This window comes from Hypanus sabinus, chromosome 8 (genome assembly GCF_030144855.1).
Source record: "Hypanus sabinus isolate sHypSab1 chromosome 8, sHypSab1.hap1, whole genome shotgun sequence".
Lineage (NCBI taxonomy): Eukaryota > Metazoa > Chordata > Chondrichthyes > Myliobatiformes > Dasyatidae > Hypanus > Hypanus sabinus.
Genome location: NC_082713.1, coordinates 116,670,844 through 116,698,287, shown reverse-complemented (window position 1 = coordinate 116,698,287; position 27,444 = coordinate 116,670,844). Strand labels below are relative to the sequence as shown.

The 27,444-nt window shown below is 42.0% G+C and overlaps 1 protein-coding gene across 4 annotated transcripts in view; it reads left to right on the top strand.

Moving 5' to 3' along the window:
• Nucleotides 1–27,444, top strand: part of tmtc3 (transmembrane O-mannosyltransferase targeting cadherins 3) — a 135,825-nt gene that overhangs the window by 61,072 nt on the left and 47,309 nt on the right. For all 4 annotated transcript variants that reach the window (XM_059977647.1, XM_059977648.1, XM_059977646.1 and 1 more), the window contains 2 exons: nt 1,168–1,420; nt 2,571–2,719. In XM_059977647.1, coding sequence (XP_059833630.1) covers nt 1,168–1,420; nt 2,571–2,719 — 402 coding nt within the window. The remainder of the gene's footprint in view (nt 1–1,167; nt 1,421–2,570; nt 2,720–27,444) is intronic.

Sequence of the window (27,444 nt, the reverse complement as noted above, 5' to 3'; positions counted from 1 at the left end):
CAACATAAACCCATAAATAATTAAATAATAATAACTTAGTCATGCCGTGGAAAGTCCAGGACCTGCCTATTGGCTCAGGGTGTCTGACACTCCGAGGGAGGAGTTGTAAAGTTTGATGGCCACAGGCAGGAATGGCTTCCCATGACGTTCAGTGTTTCATCTCGGTGGAATGAGTCTCTGGCTGAATGTACTCCTGTGCCTAACCAGTACATTATGGAGTGGATGGGAGTCATTGTCCAAGATGGCATGCAACTTGGACAGCATCCTCTTTTCAGACACCACCGTAAGAGAGTCCAGTTCACCCCCACAGCATCACTGGCCTTACAAATGAGTTTGTTGATTCTGTTGGTGTCTACCCTCAGCCTATATATTAAGATAATAAGAGTTTTGAGGGGGGGTTATGGAGGGCTATGGTCTGGGTGCAGCTTGATGGGACTAGGCAGATTGTGTTCTCTGGTGTTCTATCACTCTACGTATATGTCACTATATACTACCTTAATTTTCTTGCAGCATCACAGAAAGACAAAAGAAAAGTATAGAATTAATGAAAAACTACATCCAAAGTATCTTTTTCTCCCAGGTTAAAATGTTTAATACCAGAGGGCATGCTTTTAAAGTTAGATGAGGTAAATTCAAAGGACATGTAAGGGGCAAGATTTTTACACAGAGAGTGGTGGATGCCTGAAATATGCTGCCTAGAGTGGTGGCAGAGGCAGATTTACAGCATCAGGGACTTTTAAGAGATATTAAGATAGTCACATGAATGTGAGGAAGTTGGAGGGATATGGATATTGTATATGCAGTTAGTCATTTGATTACTAATTTAATCAGATAAGCACAGCATTATGGCTGAAGGGCTTGTTTCTGTGCTATACTGTTATACTTGCAACCAAAAAATGTGCAATAAATATATTAAATAATATTAAGAACATGAGTTGTACAATTCTGTGAAAGTGGGTTCATATGTGTGGAATCAATTGAGATCTTGTTCATTGTCCAGGCTCTTAGTCACCTTCATTTAAAAGAATGTGTAAAATATTGTCGGAAAACATTCCTCTGAAATACCATATGATATTTTGCTACAGGTAAGGCACTATATAAATACAGATTTTATTTTATAAAAAATGAGTTGTTTTTACAGTCTGATGTTTAGATTTCCTGTTGCAGGTTTGACAATCCAGCTGCCGTCAGTCCGAGTCCTGCGAGGCAGCTCACTTTCAACTACCTCTTGCCCTTAAATGGCTGGCTGCTTTTGAATCCATCCGAACTGTGCTGTGACTGGACAATGGGCACCGTTCCACTTGTGGAGTCAATCTTGGACATTCGAAACTTTGCCACTGTTGTCTTCTATGTTTTCGTGGCTTTGTTGATCTATTATAGTCTTCTTTATCCTGGTGAATCATCTCAAGTTGTATTAATGGTAAGATTTCAGATTAAAGAAAAAATATTTAAAGATTATCGCACACAAAATGGTGGTGGAGCTCAATAGGTCAGAGAGCAGTTCCTGATGAAGGGTCTTGGTCTGAAACATTGACTCTTTATTCCTCTCCATAAGTACTGCCTGGTTTGTTGAGTTCCTCCAGTATCTTGTGTGTGTAACTGTGGATTTCCAGCATCTGCAGAATCTTTTGTGTTTAAAATTTAAAAATTACCTTTATTTGTCACATGTACAGTACATCGAAGCATACAGTGAAATGTGTCATTTGCAACAAATCAAATCAGTGAGTATTATGTTGAGGGCGGCCCACAAATGCGTTATGCTTCCAGCTCCAGTGTAGTATGGCCACAACTCACTAACCCTAATTCATGTGTCTTTGGAATGTGGGAGGAAACTCGAAGGAAACCAATGTGGTCATGGGGAGAACATATAAACTCCTCACGGACAGCAGAAGGAATTGAACCTCAATCTTACTGCTGGCACTGTGAAGTGTTGCGCTAAACAATGCGCTACCATACTGCCCCACCCCCGAGACTGCACCAAAGGCTTTGCTGAGTTAGTAACACATTAAAGCATTGGCAGAGATTTTTGAGCTCAAGTGTAAAACCAGAGTGTTACAAATTCACACTACTGTTGAAGCATCCAAATTGATTCTTGGAAACTTCAACTTAAATACGAAATAACTGATTCAATTGAGCAATAAGCAGCTGAAGCCAAGAATTTTCCTAAATTATCTTCTTGAAGTGAGTCTGTGCAATTGATGTTGAATTGCACTCCAGTATAAAATCAAACTGCCACTAACTGTGTAGTGACTCCCTGGGGTTGAAGGTTACAACAGTGAAATGCAGGACAAAGACTTACTAGCTTGAAATCTGTTCCACATCTCTCTAGCTATTCCAATTCCTTTCCTGCATTCTAAACAATGCTCAAGAAAAGATGCATCATCTTCCCATTTTCTTCAAATCTCTTTTTTTTTGGACACAATATCCATTCCCTCACGTTGTTCTCTGTAATGTACGTAAAGCAATGTTATTTACTGTGGTCTATTTAAATTTTTTTGTGCGTTAGATTCATTAAAATCTCTATTTTTGGGAATGTTTCACATGGCTCCAATGGTGCTCTTTTTTTCCAGGCACTTTCATTCATAGCCTTGCCATTTATTCCGGCATCGAACCTGTTCTTCCCTGTTGGCTTTGTGGTGGCAGAGCGTGTGCTGTACGTACCAAGCATGGGGTTCTGTTTGTTGGTTGCCCATGGATGGAAGAAGATAGCAGGAACACGGTATTGTTGAAGTCATGTTTCATCCTTAAATTCATGGAGTCATAGAGCACTACAGCACACAAACAGGTCCTTTGGCCCATTTAGTGTGTGCCAAACTATTATTCTGCCTAATCCCTTTGGCCCACACATGGATCATAGTCCTGCGTACCCCTCCCATCCATGTACTTATCCAGACCTTTTAAATTTTGCAATCAAACCAATATCCACCACTTCATTGGCAGCGTGTTCCACCTTCTCACCACCCTCTGAGTGAAGAAATTCCCCTCAGCTTTCTCATAAATATTTCATTTTTCACCCTTAACCTATGATCTCTAGTTCTAGTCTCACCCAACCTCAGTGGAAAAAGGTTGTTTGCATTTACCCTATCTATATCTCTTGCAATTTTTTTATACCTCTTTCAAGTTTCCACTCATTCTCCTATTCTCCAGGGGAAAAAGTCATCAAGTTCTGGCACATCATTGTAAACTTTCTCTGTATTCTTTCAAGCTTATTGCTACCTTTCCTGTAGGATTGTGACCAGAACTGCAGACAATACTCCAAATATGGCCTCACCAATATCATATACAATTTCAACATAACATCCCAACTCCTGTAATTAATAATTAGATTTCTGAAAGCTAATGTGCCAAGGGCTCTCATTACAACTCTATCTACCTGTGAAGCCACTTTCAAGGGGTTATGGATCTGTACTGCCAGAAAGTTAAACTTGAGTCCACAGATTGCTCTGTATTGATTATTAGCTTCCAGCACAGCAGCAGTGCTAGAAGTGTTGCAAAACTCATTGTCATATTTCTTGTAATTCATAAGTGAGTTCATGTGCATATGTCTGTCCATGTGTGTACCCCTATCCTGTGTGATCTTTTCCCTCTTCATCTCCATGCTCGCGTATGTGTGTGTGAGTGTGTGCCTGATAAAATCATCAGTGGCCTAGATTCAAAAGTAAGAGGATAACCAGGGAGAGGGTAGGATCACTCAAGGATAAAGAGAGGAACATTTGCTTGGATGCACAAAATGTGAGTGAGGTTCTTAGTGAGTATTTTACTTCAGTATTTACCAAGGAAAAGGACACGGAGGACTGGGAGATTAGTGCTCAGTGTACAAATGATAAATATGTTAGGGCATTTGGAGATCAAGGAGGAAGAAGTGTTGGGTCTCCTAAAAAATTTAGAGATGGATGTCTCCAGAGCCTGATGGGATTTACCTCATGTTATTGAGGGAGGCAAGAGATGAGATTGCTGGGGCCTTGACCAATATATTTATGTCCTCTCTAGGCACAGACAAAGTCCCGGAGGTCTGGGGACTGCCTAATGTTGTACCTCTATTTAAAAAGGGAATGAAGGGAAAATCCTAGTTACTATAGACTGATGAGTCTCACATAAGTTGTAGGAGAGGAGAAGAAAGGAGATCTTGCAGAAGCATATAAAATTATGATAGGGACATTTGATTTGGTTAATTGGAATTTTCTTTACAGAGTTTTACATAGTTTTGGTTTCCATGACACAATTATTAAAACCATACAGCCACTATATGACAACTCTACTGCTAGGATTAAAATCAGTGGATATTTATCAAATAGTCTTATCCTAGAAAGGGGCACGAGACAGGGTTGTGCATGGTCACCACTACTCTTCGCGTTATATCTGGAACCATTAGCTCAATACATCAGCCAAAATGAAGATATCAGGGAAATTACTATTAAAGGGACAGAGCATAAATTGGCTTGTTACGCGGATGACATTTTGATCTATCTAGGGCAACCAACATACTCTTTACCTAAATTGATGCAATCCTTTGAACAATATGGTCAATTATCAGGATACAAGATTGACATAGATAAAACCCAATTACTTTCCTATAACTATAGCCCACCAAGAGAAATTGAAAGTAGTTATCCCTGGGCATGACAAACAGAGTCTTTCAAATATTTGGGCATCATTATGCCAAAAGATTTGGCAAAATTATCAGAATGCAATTATCAGTCTATATATAAAAAAATTAAGATATAACAAGATGGAACCTAATTCGTTTTTTTAGTCTCAGTTCAGGGATTGAATCTATTAAACTGAATATACCGCCCAGGCTATTATATCTCTTTCAAACCCTACCAATAGATATTAATCAAAATCAATTCAATGAATGGAACAAGATGTTATCAAGGTATATTTGGCAAGGTAAAAGGCCCAGAGTTCATCCCAAAACTTTGCAATTAGCCAAGGAAAGGGGGGGGGGAGAATAGGGTCTACCTTCTCTTAGAGATTATTATTTTGCAGCACAGTTGAGAGGCTGTGATGTGTTGGTACAACCCATCATATTTCGCTCAATGGAAAAATATTGAGGAGTGTGTACTTCCCATCCCCATACAGGCAATTTTGGCTAATAACAACCTACAAGGGTACATAAATGCTATTCATAACCCATGGGTGAAATGGACTCTTAAAATATGGAAAACTATTATAAAAGAATATAAACTAGAGGGGGATATTGCAATTCTTAAATGGTGTGCATATGACTCGGAATTTACGCCGAATAAACTGGATACTAGATTTAAGGACTGGATAGCTAAAGGAACAACAGTTTTTTGCAATATAATGAAAGAAGGAACACTGTTCAGTTTTGAAATGCTTAAAGAGAAATACTTATTAGAAAAACAAGACTTTATCAGTATTTACAGATGTGACAGTATGTTAATAGGACGGTTAAAAATGTAACCAAGGCAAGTACATGTTTGATAGAACCATTTAGAAAAGCATACAATTCAGATAATGGTAGGAGAATCATTTCAAGCGTGTATGAGTGTTTGTCAAATCTTAAGACACATTCGACTTCATACATTAAAATAAAATGGGAGAAGAAAGGAGGGATAACTATCTGAGGAAGAATGGACAATAATATGGAGGTATCAATGGAAGTGTACCAGTTCACAGAAATGGAGGGAGTTTGGATGGAAAAACTTAATAAGATATTTTATTACACCCCCTCAGAAACCTCCCTGTTTGCTGGAGAAATTGTGGAAATCAAAATGCAAGCCATGATCATATTTTCTGGGAATGCCCCATTATCAAAGACTATTAGAGTGGGATACACAGTGTCCTACAAGGCATCTTTAAATGTGGAAGTAAGACCATATATTTTGGGTATATAACTCAAGAATGGTTGAAAAGAGATAACTATTTAATGAATATACTGTCAGTGGCTGGTAAAAAGACTCTTACTAGGAAGTGGTTATCACAGGAAAGCCCAACTTTAAATACATGGATGGAAATTACAATGGACATTTACAAAATGGAGAAGATAACAGCATCTGTTAATCATAAGTTGGAATAATTTGATTCATACTGGGGAAAATGGTTTAACTACTTAACTCCTCATAGGCCTGATCTTATTCTCAATGAATATGTTGTAAAAAAAAGATCACTCCCTACTTGTACATAGTTTTCTCCTTTCACTTGTTCTTTCTTTCCTCTCTTTTCTATAAATGTATACCTCAGGCAAATATTATGTGGAGATTTGTGGCTTATATGACTATATGATATATATGTGCAATATCTGAAATACATCTTATGGAAATGTTTGATGATGAACCAGTAAAAAAAAACTTCAAAAAAAATTATGAAAGGGATAGGTTAGATAAAGGCAGAAAAATGGTTTCCACTGGTAGGTGAGATTAGAACTAGGATACATAGCCTCAGGGTTTGGGAGAGTAGATTTAGGATGGAGATGTGGAGGAACTGCTTTTCCCAGGGGGTGGTGAATCTGTGGAATTTTTTGCCCAATGAAGCAATAGAGGCTACCTCAGTAAATATGTTAAGACAAGGTTGGATAGATTTTTGCATAGTGGGGGAATTAGTGGTTATCAGGAAAAGGCAGGTAGGTGGAGATGAGTCCATGGCCAGATCAGCCTTGATATTATTGAATGGCAGAGCAGACTTGACGGGCTAGATAGCTGATTTCTGCTCCTATTTCTTCTTATGTTCTTATGTAGGGGAATTGCTGGATAGGGATAGGATATATGAGCATTTGAAAACCTATGGCTTAATTAGGAAGAGCCAGCTTAGCTTTGTGCAGGGCAGGCTGTGTGTTACGAACTTGATTGAGTTTTTTGACAAGGTGACGAGAGAGATTAATGAAGGTAGAGAGGTGGATGATGTATACATGGATTTTAGTGAGGCGTTTGACAAAGTCCCTCACGGGAGGCTAATCCAGAAGATTAGGTTGCATGGGGTCTGTGACGAATTGACTGTTTGGATTCAGAACTGGCTTGCAAATAGAAGAAAGTGGTGGAAGGGACTTGTTAGGTCTGCATGTCTATAATTAGTGCTGTAGGGCCTCTGCTGTTAGTGATGTATAAAAATGATCTCGATGAAAATGTAGGTGGTTGAGTTAAGTTTGTGAATGATACCAAGATTGGTGGAATTGTTGATTGTGTAGAAGACTGGCAAAGAATATGGCACGATATAGATCAGTTGCAGGTATGGATGGAGAATTGGCAGGTGGAGTCTAACCCAGATAAATGTGAAGTGTTGCACCTTGGTAAGGCAAATGTCAGGAGGCAGTACACCAAAGAGCAAGACCCTTAATAACATTCTGAGCATAATGATCTTGGGGTCCAAGTTCATAGCTTCTTGAAAGTGGTTACACAGGTCGATAGGGTGGTTAAAGGCTTATGGAATGCTTGCTTTTATTAGTCAAAGCACTAAGTTCAAAAGTCAAAAGGTTGTGTTGCAACTTTATAGAATTCTGGTTGGGGCACATCTGGAGTATTGCATACTGTTCTGGCTGCCTCACTATCGGAAGAATGTTGAGGCTTTGGAGAGGGTGCAAAAGAGGTTTTCCAGGATGCTGCCTGGTTTAGAGTGCATGTGCTATGATGAGAGGCTGGACAAACTTGGGTTGTTTTCTCTAGAGTGGAGGAGGCTGAGGGGAGATTTGATAGAAGTTTATTAGATTATGAGAGGCATAGATAGAGTACACAGTGGGTATCTTCTTCCCAGGATAGAAATGTCTACATTGAAGGTGAGAGGGGGTAGTTTTAAAGGGGATCTGAGGCGTAAGTTTTTTTACTCAGAGTGGTGAATGTCTGGAATGTGCTGCCTGGTATGGTGGTAGAGGCAAATATGTAGAGAGACTTTTAAGAGACATTTAGATAGGCACATGAATATAAAGAAAGATGGAGTGATATGGACATTGTGTCCAGGAGGGATTCTTTTTGGCAGTTTTTTGATTTACATTTTAGCAGATTTTGCACAACATTGTGCTGTACTGAACTGTTCTGTGTCCTATAATCTGAATAGTCAAACTCTCTTTAAATAGATTAAGGAGAGATATATGGTTCCAGTGCCAATGTAGCATGCCCATAACTAACACAAACTCGTATGCCTTTGGAATATGTGAGGAAGCCATCAGAAAAATGTACAAGTCCTTATGGGTAGTGGGGGTGGAGAGGGGAACGTTTGAATGCTGAACGGTGAGTGCTCACGCTGTAAAGCACTACACTAAACGCCACACCAACATGCCTCACATGGTACATAGAGGCATAGAACAGTACATCACAGCCACTGCTCTACTTTCATCAATTTGTCTTTCAGTAGGCCAAAAAATTCAGTCAGGCTCATGGGGTATGACCTGTCCCTCACAAAACCAGGTAGGGGAGTCTAAAACTAGACAGTGTAGATTTAAGACACAAGATTGTGCTGATGCTGGAAATTTTGAATAACACACAAAATGGATATGTGAGAAGATGTTTCCTGTAGTGGGGGAGTCTATTGGGATGTCTGTTTAAAACAGAGACGAGGAGGCATTTCTTCAGCTAAAGGGTGGTGAGTCTATGGAAGTCATTGCCACAGACAGCTGTGGAGGCCAAATCATTGGGTACTTTTAAAGTGGAGGTTGATAGCTGTTTGATTAATCAGAGCATCAAAGGTTATAGGTGAAGGCAGGAGAATGGGGTTGAGAAGGATAGTAAATTGGTCAACATGGAATGGTGGAGCAGACTCGATGAGCTGATTGGCCTGATTCTGCTCCTATCTCTTATGGTCTAAACGTCAGGCCTCCACGGCGTTATGTGGCAACAAATTCTCCACTTCTGGCTGAAGAATCTGAATCAGGTTTATTATCACCAACATACATCATTAAATTTGTTGTTTTGTAGCTGAAGTATAGTGTAAGACATTAAAAAATTCCTATAAGTTTCAAAAAATAGTGCAAAGTCCTCCTCATCTCAGGTTTAAAAAAGTGGCAGGGAAATTGCTACATTTAACAGGCAGGTGCTTAGATTGTAAAAGTTTGGAGGGATATAGGCCAAATACCCATATATAGTGTGGCACAGTACCATAGTGACTAGCTTAACGCTTTACAGTGGCAGCTGTACGAGACCGAGGTTTGATTCCCACTGCTGCCTGTGAGGAATTTGTACTTTTCTCTCTGTGAAGATTTCCTCCCATATTCCAGAGACGTACAGGTTAGTACGGATTAGTAATGTGAGACTAGTAATGTACACTAGTACATTCTCATTGACGCAAAAGATGTATTTCAAACTGGTTTAATGTTTAAGATTCAAGATTGATTAATGTCATTTCCTGTGCATGTCTCCTTACATTTCTGGTGTAAGGAGAATGAAATAATTGATACTCCAAATCCATTGCAGCACAAAAATAACACAAAAGATAAAGAGTGCAATAATTAATACACAATGAATTACATAACTGATGTACTTAGATTTATTGTATGTCCATAAAATGATGCTAGGCTGTACATAAGCTGACTGACGGGAAATAATAAAGTAGTGGTGGAATTACTGGCTGGAGGTGTTGATCAGCTTTACTGCTTCAGGAAAGTAACTGTTTTAGGGTCTGGTGGTCCTGGAGTGGATGCTGTACCCTCCTCCCTGATGTGAGTGGGACAAACATGAGCAGGATGGGTGTGATCCTTGATGATGTTATTGGCCTTTTTCCAGCGCCTTTCTGTAAATAAGTCCTTGATGGCAGGTAGGCTGGTGCTGGTGATGCATTGGGCAGGTTTGACTACCTGTTGCAGAGCCCTCCTGTCCTCTGCATTGCAGTTTCTGTACCAGGCAGTAACGTAGCTTGTTAGGATGCTTTCTACTGCACACTGTATGTTTTGATGTACATGTGACAAATAAAGGTAATCTTTAGTCTCTAAAATGAAGGCAAATGGGATGCGCTCCAAAAGGCCTGATGAATTGAGACGAGTCTTTTTTAGTGCTGTAGTGATTAATCATTTAAACCAAAATTTAATGCGTGATAAACATAAACATTTTTTACACAGTGCTGGTGAATGTGTGGAACACTCTGCTGGGGATGGTGAATTAGGGACATTTAAGAAGTTCTTAGATAAGCACATGGATGATCGAAAAATAGATGACTATGTAAGAAGGTAGGGTTAGATTGGGTTTATAGATCGGCACTATATTGTGGGACAAAGGGCCTGTAATGTTCTATGTGCTGTAACTCCATGGTTCTATGTCTGACTGGCTTGCTTGTTAGTCTGTATCTCTTTGCTGGTTGAAATCCCAAGTGTACCCTTTACCGTCAGCCTTGAGTGGGCATGCTTGAACCCCCTGTTCCTGCACGCCTTGCCCATTGGGTCCTGCTGATTATTCACATGCACTCAGCACTATCCGGTCCTCCATCTCCTGCCTGCTGAGCATCTTAAAACCTGCGCATATTCAGGTTGATATATTAATTTAACACATGTACATTGAAACGTACAGTAAAACTAGCCCCTTGAATTGACAACCAATGCAACCTAAGGATGTTCTGGGTGACAGACATTCACAGTGCATTCCGGTGCCAACATAGCATGTCCACAATGAACAATACAAGAGACAACAGCAGCGACAAACATCAAAACAAAACAATAGCAAAACAGGCTCCTTTCCCAGCCCCATCTGCCACTCACACACAGACAGGCTGCCTCCAGGCTTCGACTCCAGTCCTTGACCCTGGACTCTCAAACTCACAGCCATCAGGCTTCCAAGCTCCAGTCCCTGGCCCAAACTCCCAGATATCAGGCCCCTGACTCCTGGACCCAAGGGCTTTGACCTTTGTGCCTCAGCCTCCAGTATCGACCCTGGAACTCACTGATCACAGGACTTTGAACTCTGGACCTCAACCTGGTAGATTTCCAAACCCTGGACTCACTGTCCTGGGGCAATTCTGACAAGTGAATAAAACCTCCACTTCCACTATTAGGAGCAAAGGTTGTCCTTTCCATTATTGAAGCCTCAACCAATGTTGTCAATGAAAATTTTAAGTGATTTACCTCAACGCTGTGTGTTGGCAATTGTAAAATGCTGAAAGTATTCAGCCGGTCAGTCAGCATAAATGGAGAGAGAGTAAAAAAGACTACATTTTGACCAGAGTAGTTTGTGGATAGACTCTGGCATTTGGTAGCTGTTACCAAATATACTTCAATCGATTCTTCTTAAGCTTATTGTGTATTGTGGTATTTTGATGTCAGGAATGGTACACTCAGTGGTCACTTTATTAGTTCATGCCTATATCTCATTAATGCACAAATATCCAATCAATCAATCATGTGGTAGGACCTCAGTGCATAAAGGCATATAAACACAGTCAAGAATTCAGTTTTGGGGTGTGAGTATGAGGTCAGTTAAACAAATGTATATTGCTTTAATCGGATCTGTCTTTGATTATGAATGTATTGCTTATGGGTCTTAAGGTCCCTAGATAAAGTTCAAGCTCAAGTATTAGGTTAATGTTAGGGGACATAAAGTTGGCCATCCAGATTTGGCAACATTAGTAGAGTGTTGGGAGGGAGCACTGTATTTATAAGGTCCGCAGTTTTGGGTGCATGAAAAATGTATGGGCACAAAAGAAACTAGGTAATGTTAGAGCTCTAGAAAATTACAAGGTTGCCAGGAAGGAACTTAAGAATAACTTTGGGAGAAGTAGAAGGGGCCATGAGAAGGCCTTGGCGGGCAGGATTAAGGAAAATCTCAAGGCATTCTACAAGTATGTGAAGAGCAAGATGATGAGCTGTGTGAGAGGGCCAATCGGGTGCAATAGTGAAAATGTGTGCATGGAGTCGGAGGAGGTAGTGGAGGTGCTTAATGCATACTTTGCTTCATTGTTCAGAGAAAAGAACTTTAACAGTTGTGGGGGTGACTTACAGCTGACTGAAATGCTTGAGCATATAGTCATTAAGAAAGAGAATGTGCTGGAGCTTTTGAAAAGCATTAAGTTAGATAAATCGCCAGGTCTGGACAAGATATACCCCAGGCTACTTTGGGAAGCGAGGGAGGAGATTGCTGAGCCTCTGATGATGATACCATCAACAGGCATGGGAGAAGTACCAGACGATTACAAATGTTGTTCCCTTGTTCAAGAAAGCGAGTAGAGATAACCCAGGAAATTATAGACCAGTTAGTCTTACTTCAATAGTGAGCAAGTTGTTGGAGAAGATCCTGAGAGGCAGGATTAATGAGCATTTGGAGAAACATAATCAGATTAGCGATAGACAGCATGGCTTTGTCAAGGGCAGGTGTGCCTTGCGAGCCTGATTGAATTCTTTGAGGATGTAACAAAGCACATTGATTAAGATAAAATAGTGAATGTAGTGTACATGGATTTCAGTAAGGTATTTGATAAGGTTCCCCATGCAAGGTTCATTCAGAAAGTAAGGAGGCATGGGATCCAAGGAGACCTTGCTTTGTGGATCCAGAATTGGCTTGCCCACAGAAGGCGAAGTATGGTTGTAGACGGTTTGCATTCTGCATGGAGGCCGGTGACCAGTGGTGTTCCGAAGGGATCTACTCTGGGACCCCTCCTCTTTGTGATTTTTATAAATAACCAGGATGAGGAAGTAGAAGGGTGGGTTAGTAAGTTCGTTGATGGCGCAAAAGTTGAAGGTGTTATGGATAGTCTGAAGGGTTGTCAAAAGTTATAGTGGGACATTAATAGATCTGAGCTGAGAAGTGACAGATGGAGTTCAACCCAGATAAGTGTGAAGTGGTTCATTTCGGTAGATCGAATTTGAAGATAGAATATAATGTAAATGTAAGACTCTTGGCTGTGTGGAGGATCAGAGAGATCTTAGGGTCCACGTCCATAGGACGCTCAAAGCTCCTGTACAGGTTGACAATGTTGTTAAGGCATATGGTGTGTTAGCCTTCATCAACCGTGGGATTGAGTTCAAGAGCTGTGAAGTAACATTACAGCTAAATAAGACTTCAGTTAGACCCCGCTTGGAATATTGTGTTCAGTTCTAGTTACTACAGGAAGGATGTGGATACTATAGAGACAGTGCAAAGGATATTTACAAGGATGTTGACTGGATTGGAGAGCGTGCCTTATGAGAATGAACTTGTATGAACTTGGCCTTTTCTCCTTGGAGTGACAGAGGTTGAGACGTGACCTGATTAAGATAAAAAAAGATGGCGAGAGGCATTGATCATGTGGATAGCCTGAGGCTTTTTCCCTGGGCTGAAATGGCTAACATAAGGGCCATAGTTTTAAAATGCTTTGAAGTAGGTACAGGGGGAATGTCAAAGGTTGGTTTTTCACACAGAGTAGTGGGAATGTGGAATGCACTGCTAGCATCAGTGGTAGAGGCAAGTACAGTAGGATCTTTTAAAAAACTCACATAGGTACATGGAGCTTAGAAAAACAGAAGCTTGTGCAGTAGGGAAATTCTGGGCAGTTTCTAGAGTAGATTACTTGGTCAGCAAAACATTGTGGGCCGAAGGGCCTGTCATGTGCTGTCGATTTCTATGTTCTGTGCTCTAAAATCTTGGGTTGTATAATGTGGCATATGGTTCCAGTGTACTCCTTTCTGTCTTTCTTTCTTTCTGTCTCTCATCCATCTCATCATCTCTTATGCCTATTGTTGATTTAAGCCTTCAAGAAAAGATCAAGATGAAGAATGATTGTCTCTCAGTGGCAAAGGTGTTTTTGTTTATGCTCCAAAGTTTCAGGTGACTATTAAGAAAAGGTTATCAGACAAAGTGTTAGTTTTACATAGTTCAGTGTAGTTTTTGTATTGTTCCATGTAGCACCATGGTCCTGAAAAACATTGTCTCGTTTTTTCTGTATACTGTACCAGCAGTTATGGTCGAAATGACAATAAGAAGTGACGACTTGACTTGATTCACTTCTGAGATGGTTGCTATCAGTTTAGCCTTGGAATGGGTCAAAGAAGTACACCCTGATCATATACTTCTGTGCTCTGATAATTTGTTGGATTTTACGTCTATTAAAACAGGTATTTCAAATTGTAGGCCAGACATTCTTATTGAGTTTGGACTAGATCTATTGAGGCTGTAGAGTCTAGTGTATCCAGTTCTTAGGGGTCCCTGCCAGTGTTGGGGTTGAAGGAAACAAGTGACAGACATTCTATCCGAGCAATCACTTAAAATTAAGGGTATAAACGTTGTAGTGGCTTTGCATACAGGGGAAGTGAAAGCCATAATGAAAAATTCTATTTAATCACTGTGGCAGCAAAGTTGGGATAAGAAAAAGAAAGAACAATATTTATATAAAATTCAGAAGATGGTGGGAACTCAACTGGGCAATAAGTATAAAAAGAGAGAAGTTATACTTACTCGTTTACATATTGGACATATTAATTCTTTGTTCAGAATTAATGTACATGATACAGTCATTTATAGGGAGTGCACTTGTCAAGAAATGGTGCAGCATACAGTATATTGTTTGAATGCAGTTCCTATGAGGTACAAAAGAAACAGCCAATTGTTAATGTAGTGTCTGTGCCCCCAATTTACTCCCATTCGCCTAGGCTGAACCCCCGTTGACCCCGCCAACCGTGCAGTCACTTCGGTGTGGATACGGTGTGATGCACCTCAGTACAAGCTCGCAAAACAAAATATCAGACAATACACCAAATGCGAGTAAATAATTACAACTTTATAATAATTTCTTATTGATGGGTTAAAATAAAATAGGGTGTCAAATCAGTAAGTTTATCAGTTTTGTGCACATAATATTTTAATACATTGGAGCTCATGCCTTCGGTTCCATCCACAATGACTTTCCGAGCCTTCGGCCACTGTCCAAACTGCCAACTTCCAATATCCGCCGCCCTGGAACCGCTCTCCGCTCCCCACACGTCTGTCCTCTTCGCTTGCCTCCTGAATAAGACCACGAACTCCAGCTCAGCTCACACATACAAGATAGCATAACAATTCTCCATTGGTTAGTTCCCCCCTTACCTGCAATTATAACCCAAACATTCCAGCTACAGTAGCCCACTACAGCATTAAATAACATTACAGAGAAGCCATTTTGTTAGCCTTAACAGTTAACATCACAGTTAATAGTACTGAGAGCCCTACACTAAATTGAAATCTTTGGAACTGACACAGTTTTACATGTGAAGTTTGTTAGGATATCACTGCTGTCGTGGTTTTTGGCTGCTGTAGCCATCCACCTCAAGTTTCTTGCTCAGATGGTGTTGCTTGCTCAGAGGTGCTCCTCTGCACACCACTATTATAATGCGTGATTGTTTGAATTACTGTCGCCTTCCTGTCAGTTTGAGTCAGTCTAGCTATTCTCCTCTGACCTCGCTCACCTAAAAACGGCCTTCACTTAATGTTTTTTTGTTTTCCACACCATTCTCTGTAAACTCCTTAGAGACAGTTGTGTGTGGAAACTCCCAGGAAATCAGTATCTGAGATACTCTAACCACCTTGTCTGGACAGTTAAAGTCACTTAGATCATATTTCTTCCCCATTCTGATGTTTGGTCTGAACAACAACTGAACTTCCTCTTCTTGTAAAGTTTAATAGCAGTTGTTAGACCACCACCTACTGTGTTGGAGTGTGGAGCAGAAAGAAAGTATCCCCAAGAAATTCCCCCCCCCAAAAGAAACAAATAATCTCAAATAGTCTATGCTTTACAGAAAGTTAAAGATGTACTTATATACATTATGTTAGCCCCAAAGATTTCAACTAAGTAATTGGATGTTTTCTTTGCACCTCATTGGAACTGCATTCAGGAGATACCTAATAAAGTGGCCACTAAGTGTATATATGTCAATGTTAATTCTATGTGAGGAGTTGCCTGCATAGTTTTTAACATGTGACTGATTAAATCGAGCAGATTACTATAGGTTAGTGGTTGCCAACCTTTTTAAGCCCAAGATCCCCTACTTGCTTTAGTTAAAGGCAAGATCGACCTCCTACATCGTTTAGAGAAAAAACAGCTCAGATTGTACTTCCAACTTGAGGCCTTTTATTTGGGCTAATTGTATTTGAATTGCATAAGATGCTTTCGTCAAGCTTTCAAATTAATTCAACCAAGAAAACACTGTGACTAGCATATCAAACAGGCCATAGCTGTCTTTCTTTAAGAATATTACAATACTTCATACTGTTAATTCTAAGTTCCATTATTTAATTTTATTTCAACATGAAAAATAAATTAATAAAAATTGACTGTTGCACTCAGTGTGATGACTGGGGCTGAATACTTCCTGCTAGTTCCCTGAAATTTGGCTCAAAACTACAGAGAGCCGGTCTGAGACAGTCTGTGACATGTCTGTCAGTAAGACAGCTCCTGTACTTAGATTTAATAACTTTCATCTGTGAAAATGCAATTTCACACAGGTAAGTTGACCCAGAGTAGGCACTGACTTTCAGTGCACATGTGGTGAGATGAGGAAACTTCTCCCTGCTGACAAGCCCCCAAAAGTCACCATCCCTTCATCTTGCTTTAAGCTTGATGTCATTTTGCAGATCAATTATTTCCATTTCAGTATCACTTGGCACACCAAATACTTGCTGGAATTTGGCTGCTATCTGTTCTATATCAATTGGCAGAAATGGGTTTGAAATAAATGCAGCAATATCTTTCATGATGTTAAACTCCCCAAAACGCCAATTGAACTCTATTGCCAGTTCGTCTAGGAGAAAGCACAGTACTGCTCAGGGCCAAAAGCACTTTTTTTCTTTGATGGCCTGTAGCATTTTCTCCAAGTTGGGAAAGTGTGTCAGCCTCCTGTTCTTTAAATTTGAAATCCAAATACTAAGGTTGGTCTTAAACATATTTACTGCACTTATTATGTAGGAAGGTGTCGGTCTTATCCCATGAGCTCGTTGTTAAGTGCGTTTAATTTAGCCGTTAGGTCTGTCAGAAACCCTAAATCCAGTAGCCACGCATTATCTGACAGTTCCTCGTGCTCCTCGTTTCTTGTCAACAGAAAAGTCCTCATCTCAGGCAGCAAGTCAACAAATCGTTGCAGCACTTTGCCGCAACTCAACCACCGAACATCAGCACGAAGAAGTATGTCTCCGTAAACGGTATCGAGCTCATCCAATAACACCTTGAATAAGCGGTGCTGAAGCACTTTTGCTGGAATCAAGTTTATCAGTTTCACCACCAGTGTCATTACATGAGAAAAGTCCACAATCTCCCCAGCCAAGGCCTGCTGATGAATCACACAGTGATAATTCAGGAAGTTGGGCAAAATCAGGGTCATTACAGCACAGTGCTATAAAACCAACGCACACACTGCGCATTGCTGGGGCCCCATCAGTAGTAATTGCCACCAGTTTATGAATGGGGATGTCATTTTCACGGACATTTTTTAAACGCATTATAAATATCCTCACTTCTTGTTCTCTCCTTTAAGTGCAAAAACGTGAGGAAGTCCTGCTTTGTTGTAAAATCCTGGAAAGCCATTCTGACAAATACAACAAGCTGAGCTGTTTGTATTACATCTAGGGATTCATCGAACTGTAGTGAAAAATATTCACTGAGTGACAAGTCCTTTAACACTTGTCAATCCACGTCCTCTAATAGTGACTCCACCCTCCTTGTCACTGTTGCAGAGCCAAGCGGTATATTACGTATTGTGATTTTGGTGTCATTTTTGTTATTAAAGTCATTAAAAACAATCTCTGCGGTAATGGCCATTGCTTCCTCGAATAAATCGCCATCTGTAAAAGGCTTCTTGTGTTTAGCCAAAAGGCAACTTACATAAAAAATGATGCTTCAATAGCAGCCTTATTTTGAGCAGCATGTTTTGTGAAAAATTATTGCTGGGCCTTCAACCTCAATTTCAGCTCCTCAACTTTCCTGGTACGGATTGTGTTCTTTGGTGGGGGGGAGGGGAGGCAGGTGTCCTTAAGGTTCTGGTGTTGGGTGTTGTGGTGCTGCTCCAGATTCCCTCTTTTAGTCAGTGCTTGTGTTTGGTGGCACAACATACATACACGCAAGGTAAACAGAAATTCTTCTTCTCATTCTGAATGGAATTTGTACGTTTTCGCCTTCTTTCGTGGAACCTCTGCCATGATAGTTAGCTACCTTGCAGGATATCACCAGCAAGTACCGTATATTGATGCTTGCGACAGTCTGTACTCTTTATCTAATCTAATTGGTCACTTTGATGCAGCACAAACTATGCTGAAAAAGATACAGCAGCTAAATCAAAAGAGAGCAGCGCTAACTTTTCAGTAAAAATTAAAATTAATGCTAATTACTAACACTATCTGAAATGCTAAACATGAATTCATGCTATCAAAAATTCGAAAGAAAGGAAGAGCATTACACCTGATCAAACTTTTGCATAACTGACGTAACATAAACAGCAGCATAATAGAGTCAAAACCAATTAAAGTTGATCAAGTTTTAGTTAAGTCATGAATGCATAGGTGAGTCATTTTTACTAACACATGGTGTTTTCTTTCGGCATTGGACAGTTTGCCCGCTTGTTCGTTTATGTTTAAGATAAACGAAGCTCTCCCACGCTCCATGACAGTTTGACAGACAGCGGCAATAGTCACATGATGTCAGCACACGTGTGACGCATGATGCTGGGTAGTGGGAAAAGAGAAACACAATAACCAGGGAAAGCAACTAAGAGTGGGTTAAAAACGACTCACGTATGCGCTCTAGGGGTAAAATTAGCTTTTGTATCAGAAGGTTTATCAGGTATAATGTATTTGTGTATTTATTTTTTTTCGGGATCTACTGGGAAAGTCTCAAAAATTGACTGGTCGATCGCAATCGACTGGTTGGCGACCACTTCTATAGGTGTTTGATTGAACTTCATTGTATCATCATCATCACTGAGGTCTGACATGGTCAATCTGTCAGAAATCCTGAAGCCAGTGGTCATGGTAGAACTGCCAGTGCCTTTGGGAAGACCGGACTGAGGAGGCGTTTGAGTCTAAGAAAGCCAGATGCTTGGAGCTGGTAGAGCAGTGCCAGAGATAGGGGTGGAGGACATGATGCGAGCCTGTAGAGGTGGATTGTAGAGGTTTTGCTGGCTGCTGGCTGTGCAGAACTTACTCTCTCCTTAGCATTACAGGAGCTGCAAAGAAAAGAGCCATCCGGATCAGCCTCCAGATTGCTATAGATCAAGAAGTGTGACCTGTGGACCAGTGCTGCTGGGACACACGCCAGGGCCTGTACAATCCTGGCTGGGTCGACTAATGTTGAAAGACCCAAAACACCCCAGGTTACATCACTGGTAGTGTCTCCCAGTGCATCCAAGGACTTATTTCAACATCAAACACAAGAATAGTAACTACTCAATTTTTGCAACTCGTAAATACCCTGGCACCATGCACTACTGTCAGGTCCAAAAAGATTTTGATAACACCTGAGTATATTTGCATTGAAAGATAAACTGTAAAACACAGCAAATGTAATTCACTGACATTCAGGAAGCATCTGGTTCTCATTGGACTTACAAAAATATGGAGTCTGTTGGCTCACAGAATGATGTAGCAAAGAGGAAGTCATTACGCCCAATGTATCCGTGCCAGCTCTTTGGAAAAAAACTATATGATTGTCCTAAGCACAGCAGATTATGCAGATGCTGGAAAGCCAGAGTAACACACACAAAATGCTGGAGGAACTCAGTGGGTCAGGCAGCATCGATGGAGAGGAATAATATTCCTGATGAAGGGTCTTGGCCTAAAATGTCAACTCCTTATTCCCCTCCGCAGATGATGCCTGACTTGCTGAGTTCCTACACGTTTTGTGTTTGTGTTACTCTGGATTTGCAGCATCTGTAGAATCTCTAGTGTTTTACTTATGGTTTTGATTTCCATTGGTCATAATGTTCTAGCTTGAGCATGATGTGCTGCAGCTGATTAACCCCACATTCTATTCATGCTTTTTTTAAAAATCTTGTTTTTGGCTGACTGTCTGAATCTCAAGCTGCCTTGTAAGGTCCAACAATTTGCAAAAGGCCGTTTTCACTTCACCTCTCCAAGCTTGGCACAGGCATCAGCTGTTTTACAGGGGTTGGACTCTCGTTCAACTCACTTGGGCGTGGTTGTTGCCCCCAGAGGAATATCCTGGGAGTATACCATGTATTCCTAATAAAGGGTCTCGCCCTGAAACATCAACTATTTATTCCTTTGCCTGACCTGCTGAGTCCCTCTAGCATTTTGTGTGTGCTACTCTGGATTTCTAGCATCTGTGTAGAATCTTTTGTGTTCCAGATGGTTGCCATCTTTCAGATGAGATGATAACCCCAAGGCCCTTGTGACATTTTGAGAGGACAAGAATATAAAAGCAAGGATATAAGTGCTGAGGCTTTATAAGGCATTTATCAGACTGCACTTGGAGTATTGACAACAGTTTTGGGCCTCGTATTTAAGAACAGATGTGTTGGCATTGGAGAGGGTCCAGAGGAAGTTCTTGAGAATGTTCCTGGAAATGAAATAGTTAACATATGAGGTGTATTTGATGGCTCTGAGCCTATTACTGCTGGAGTCTAGAAGAATGAGGGAAATCTCATTGAAACCTATTGAATATTAAAAGGTCTAGATAGAGTGGATGTGGAGAAGATAGTGGGAGAGTTTAGGACCGGAGAACACTGTCTTCGTATAGAGGGACATCCATTTAGAACAGAGATAAAGTGGAATTTCTTCAACCAGAGGATAGTGAATCTGTGGAATTCATCACCATAAACTGTTGTGGAGCCTAAGTCATTGGATATTTTTAAAGCAAACATTGATAGATTCTTGATTAATCAGGACATCAAAGGTTACTGAGAGAAGACAAGAGAATGGAGTTGAGAAGGATTAGCCAAATAGCTTAATTGTGCCCTTATGTCTTACAGTCTTCAGGCATTAGTTTGGAGAGTCGGAGAGTTTGCTTGCTACTCTTGGTCATGATTGTACAGCACAGAAACAGGCTCTTTGGACCACCATGACCTGGCTAATCTTCTTGCCCATTTACACTAAACCTTTATGCCTTATCTATTTATCATCTTTTCTAAATGCTTCTTAAATGAATAAATCCTATCTTATTACTGCACCTCCTCAGGCAGTAAGTTCCAGATATCAAGAAGTTTACCCCTCAGATCCCTTTTAAAACTCCATCTCACTAAATCCTTGCCCTTTTTTTGATACACTACTATGGGAAAACAGTTCAACTATTTACCCTATCTATGTGCTTCATAATCCTGTGTACTTCTATTAGGTCACCCCCTTAGCATTCTTCACTTGAGATAAAATAAACATATTTTATTCCTATTTAGTCCCGTAACAATAGTGCTCTAATCTAAGCAACATCCTAATAAATCTCTTGCATTCTCTCTAGCTTAGTGACGTCTTTCCTACAGTGTATCAACCATGAATTTACACAATACTCCATGCAGTCTAAATTTTGTAAATTTGCAACATTGCAAATCTATGTGGAATCTATAAAGACAAACAAGTGATGTTTTTCAAATATATACTTATCTGTAACTCAGTTTTTTATTCAATGTTTTATCATGTATTGTACTGCTGCCATAAAGTTAACAAATTTCACAACATATGCCAGTGATGTTAAATCAGATTTTGATTTTGATACTTGTTTCCACTTCCGGCAAACTATAGACTTTGACCTGTCACCCTCTTCATCAAAGTTCCTTAGTGCCGTAGAGCACTATAGAACTGAAATGGGTCCTTTGGCCCTTCTAGTCTGTGTTGATCTGTTATTCTGTCTGTTGCCATCAACCCTCACTCGGACCAGAGCCCTCCATACCCCTCTCATGCATGTACCTATCCAAAATTTCCTTAAATGTTGCAGTGGAACTCATATCCTTACTTATGCTACCAGCTCAATCCACACTCTCACCACCCTCTGTGGATAAATTCTCAGTCAGGTACCCCTGAAATATTTCACCTTTAACACTTAACCTTTGCCCATTTGTCATCTCACCTAATCTCAGTGGAAAAAGCCTGCTTGCATTTATCCTATCTATACCCCTCATAATTTTGTATACCTCTACCAAATATCCCCTCATTCTCCAGTGCTCCAGGAAAAAAAATTCTAACTTATTCACCTTTCCTTATATCTCAGTTGCTTCAAGTCCTGGCAACATCCTTGTCAATTTTCTCTTATTTAACTTAAGCCCCATCACCCCTACAGGCTGCCAACAGTAACTCACCAAGTCCTCTGTCCTGGGCCAATCTTTCACATTGTCTCTAAGTGTAGCCTGTCTTCTTAGTATATCCTTTCTCTCTCAGGGATGAGTTCTTTAGAGCTTCTGTTGGCATTTCTGTGGCACTGGGTTTTTAACCAGATGGAGTTGCTAGCGTCATGCCCAACCATGCTCCTTTTGCAAGTGGGCTTGGGACCATCAATGGCAGAGTTCAATTTTCTCTGCCATGCTCTTGTTTGTCTTCTCAAAATGTTTCACCTTGCACTTGTTGGGGTTAGTATATTGTACTTCATTCATCGTCGCATTTTATTTCTTGATTTTCATTGTACATTTCTCTCTCCCTAAATGCAACACTATAATCTGTGTAAGCACAAGAGATTCTGCAGATGCTGGGTAAAGGGTCTTGGCTTGAAATGTCAACTCTTTATAACTTTCCATGGATGCTGCCTGACCTGCTGAGTTCCTCCAGCATTTTGTATTTGTTACGCTATATTCTGCATTCTGTTTTCCTCTTTACAACTTCTTTCACCTATCTATGGATTGATCTGGGTGCCACACAGACAATAGCTTTTCACAGTATCTTGGTACCAGTGACAATACTGTCCTTCCAGTAAGATGGTGGCACTCTCGGATGCAGTGGGTTCTTTCTACGGGGTCAACCAAAGGCATTATTGCCTTTTAAATGTATTTTGTATGATTGCAAGACCCTGCTGGACATTAAGAAGTTAAGGTACTACAGGTACTAGCAGCTAGTGATCATCTTAATCACTTTTCTTGTGATCAAAAGACCTCATTGGACATTGGCGCTGTGGAATGCTTCAAGTCCAATCCTTGGCGAACAGTGAAGAAGCTGTGTGGCCTCAGTTGTAAGCAAGAACTGGGCCTCCAGCGGCAGTGACGTCTGTATACAGCCACCTCAGGAGAGGCATCGGAGTCGGGCGCTTCACTGGAGTGCCGGAGACGGTGTGGCTTGGCATGCTGGAGTTGGTGCTGCGTCCCCAGTGTTTGCTTGGCAGAAGACAAGCTTTATTGCATTATTTCGACTGCAGACTGCTGCAACACTCATCGACTCGGGGACTTGGACTATATATTATCTGTGTGGCTGTAATTTACTGCTTTCTTGTATATGCTTTCTATCTTGTATTGCTATATCTGCTATGTGCTGTGTATGACTCTTGGCATTGTGTTTTGCACCTTCGCTACAGAGTAATGCTGTTTTGTTTGGCTGATTTTGTGGATATTGTGTCTGTTTCAATGACAATTAAACTTGAGCTTGGAACCAGTACCAATTCTTTTTTCCCATGTTTCGCCCAACTTTCTATTTGATTTATGGCCTTGGTAAACTTTCTCACTATGCAAAACAATATGACCAGCATTTATCTCCCAAACGACTCTAGAAACAAAAACAAAACAGATAATCTGGTTGTTATTATATTGTTGATGTGTGAATTGGCTACTCTTAATTCCTGTTTTACAATGGTGTGGTAGTACAATATTTCAAGAAATGGTTTTTACCAAGCACTCAGGGCAATTTTAAGGTTATGAAGTAAATAGCATAAATTCACTGTATGTGCTACTACCTTCCAGCTTGACAAAATGACATTCACTTATCCCTTGTGCATCTCTTGGCTGAAATCTCAGGATGTGACTCAGCTTAATTTTCCTCCTCAAATATCCTTCTGAAAATACTGAAAACACCCGATGATTCCAGAAACATCACTGATGATGTGTCCAGAGGCATCAGTAGATGTAGGCACACAGCTTACACCCTGAGTTTATCAGTGACAGCCAGGAAAGACTAGGTGACAATCACGAAAAGAATGGTGCCGACTGGAGAGTCAGTGACAGCTCGGAGAGACGGCAACCGGGGCAGAGTGGACTGTTTCCTCTGAGAAGAGGACCCCTTCAGGAGCTACAGTGATTCCAAGGGAAAGATACCCTCGGGGGTGCCCCAGAGGGGGCGAGGATGAGCACCCCAGTTGAACGGATACGACGGCAACAGATCCAGGCAATGAACAAATGACTATGAGCAAGCAGTGTGCATGTGGCAAAATCTGCAAGAACAATCATAGCTTGAAGATCCACCAAGCGAGGATGAAGTGTCTGGCGGGAGCAGGAGCAGCACAATGCGCAGGTGTCCAACCTGGTGAAATGAAGGAGGTGCCAGGCCCGGAGTCGCCCCATAGTGCCCAGAACCTCCAAGTGTTGCAAACTGATCCCTCTAACATCAATTCTAACAGAAGGCGGATCAAATGGCCTGCAGCTAACATGACGTCACTGTGGAAACAGTTTGATGAAGATGTCAACCAAATTCTGGAGGCAACGGCGAAGGGAGGGGTTAATAGGAAGTTACAAGCGATGACAGCAATCATTGTCAGCATCGCAGCTGAATGGTTTGGAGAAGAGAAGAAAGGCTCCAGAACACCTTACTCAAAGAACCAAAGAGTGTTGAGGATCCACAACATCAGGCAGGGGATGAAAGCGCTGAAGTCCCAGTACAAGGAGGCATTGGCTTGGCCCAGCTGACGTGCATACTATGAAAGAAGATCAGGGTTCTCTGCCGGGCAGAGTGGCATCGGAGATGGTGTCGTGAAAGAGCCCGAAAATGTGCTGCCTTTATTACAAACCCCTTCAAGTTCACCAAGGAGTTGCTGGGGCAGAAGCGCAGTGGGAAATTGGCCTGTTCAGAGGAAGATGTAGACCAACATCTAAAGAAGATTTACAGTGATCCTGAAAAAGAGCAAGAGTTGGGAGAGTGTAACATCCTGATAGATCCCCCCAAACTGGATGTGCAGTTCGACATGTCAGAGCTGCAGCTAAAGGAAGTCAGAGAGATCGTCCACAAAGCAAGGGCAAGCTCGGCTCTAGGACCAAGCAGCACCTCGTACAAGGTGTACAAGAACTGCCCCAAGCTCCTGCTGCGCCTGTGGAAGGTCCTGCGAGTCTTCTGGAGAAGGGGGAAGATCCCAGAACAGTGGAGAGTGGCTGAAGGGGTGTGGATCTCGAAGGAGGAAAATGCCACCCAGACAGACCAATTCCGCATCATCTCCCTGCTGTGTGTCAAGGTAAAGATTTTTTTCAGCATCGTTTCCATTGGGCTGTGCACCTACCTAGCAGAGAACACCTGTATCGATATATCAGTCCAGAAGGGTGCCATTTCAGGGATGCTGGGGTGTCTGGAGCGCTCTGGTGTGGTGACACAGCACATCAGGGAAGCCAGAGAGAACAAGGGCAACCTGTCAGTGCTGTGGCTCGACCTGGCAAATGCATATGGCTCCATTCCGCACAAGCTGGTGCAGCTCACACTGACCAAACATCACGTCCCCAGCAGAATCAGAGACCTTATTGCTGATTATTACAGCAACTTCAGGGTGAGAGTCTCTTCAGGAGCAATTACATCAAGCTGGCACAAGGTGGAGATTGGCATCATCACAGGGTACACTATCTCAGTGACACTGTTCTCCTTAGCCATGAACATGCTCACTAAGTCCGCTGAAACAGAGTGCAGAGGGCCCAGAATGAATTCCGCTCAACTGCAACCACCCATCAGGGCATTCATGGATGACCTCACAGCGACCACAGAATCAGTCCCAGGCTGCCGGTGGATTCTGCAGGGGCTCAAAAAACTGGTGGAGTGGGTCCAATGTGTTTCAAACCAGACAAATCAAGATCTATGGTGCTGAGGAAAGGGAAGGTGGAGAACAAATTTCAGTTCAGCACCACAATTTCAGCCATCACAGAACAGCCAGTCAAGAGCTTGGGTAAGGTTTTTGACAGCTCCCTCAGGGACATGGCAACCATTCAGGCGATCTGCACTGAGTTGGATGGCTGGCTGAAATCTGTGGACAAGTCTGGCCTACCTGGGAAGTTCAAAGCCTGGGTGTATCAGCATGGCATTCTTCTCAGAATCCTGTGGCCCCTCCTCGTCTATGCAGTTCCGATCTCGACGGTCGAAACCTGAGAGAGGAGGGTCAGTAAGCAGCTCAGGAGATGGCTGGGGCTGCCAAGGAGCCTGAGCAGCATCACACTCTATGGACACCACAACAAACTGCAACGGCCCTTCAAATCCCTGGAGGAGGAATTCAAAGTAACAAGAACCAGAGAAGTGGTACAGTACAGGGACTCAAGTGATCCGAAGGTGGCTCGAGCAGGGATCCAAGTGAGGACTGGCAGGAAGTGGAGGGCAGAGGAAGCTGTTCAGGAAGCAGAGGAAAGGCTGCGTCACAGGAGGCTGGTGGGAGCGGTTACACGAGGCAGAGCTGGGCTAGGATCCTTTCCAACTCCCCAGATGGACACCATCAGAGGGAAGGAAAGGCACCACCTAGTTCAGAAGGATGTGAGAGCAGCAGTGGAGGAGATGAGAACCTGCAAGGTGGTGGGAATGAAGCAATAGGGAGCTTGGACAAGATGGGAGAAGCGGTGGAGAGGAAAGTGACTTGGGCTGAGCTTTGGAAAACTGAGCCACACCGCATCCAATTTCTCATCCAGGCAGTGTAGGATGTGCTTCCAAGCCTATCAAACCTGCACACATGGAGCAAAGCAGAGACATCAGTGTGTCCACAGTATTCCAAGTGAGGAACCCTGGAGCACATCCTCAGCAGCTGCACAAGGGCACTTGGTGAGGGACGGTACCGATGGAGGCATGATCAGGTCCTGAAGACCATCGCTGGAACCATCAGCGCAGGAGTGGAGTGGGCGAAGCAGTCCTGACCCTCCAAACAGACCATTGCCTTTGTCAGAGCTGGGGAGCAGCCAATACCCGCCAAAAGAACATCTGCAGCTATCCTGACCTCTGCAAGAGACTGGCAGCTGTTGGTGGACCTCGAACGGCAGCTGAAGATCCCCAACTATATCGCAACCACCACCCTGCGACCAGAGATTGTCCTTGTGTCTGAGTCTACGAAGCAGGTGGTGATTCTGGAGCTGATCTTCATGGGAAGATCGCTTGGAAGAGGCCTTTGAAAGGAAGCTCTCCAAGTATGCAGGACTGGTCAGCAACTGCCAGCAGGCTGGATAGAGAGCGAGGTGTCTCCCAGTGGAAGTTGATTGTAGGGGATTCACAGCCTGTTCCTTAGCCAGACCCTTCAGCAATTTGGGCATCGAGGGAGAGAGGAAGAGGAGAGCCATCTGCAATACTACCGATGCAGCAGAGAGGGCCTCAGGATGGCTGTGGCTCAAGAGAGGGGAGCCACGGAGTCATATGTAGCTAGTCACCTGGACACAAGCTGGGGTCTGATCAGCCCTGGCTGGGTCACCTGGAGGAGGATGTATGATGTTGAAAGACCTGAAACACCCAATGATTCCAGGAACATCACTGATGATGTGTCCAGAAGCATCAA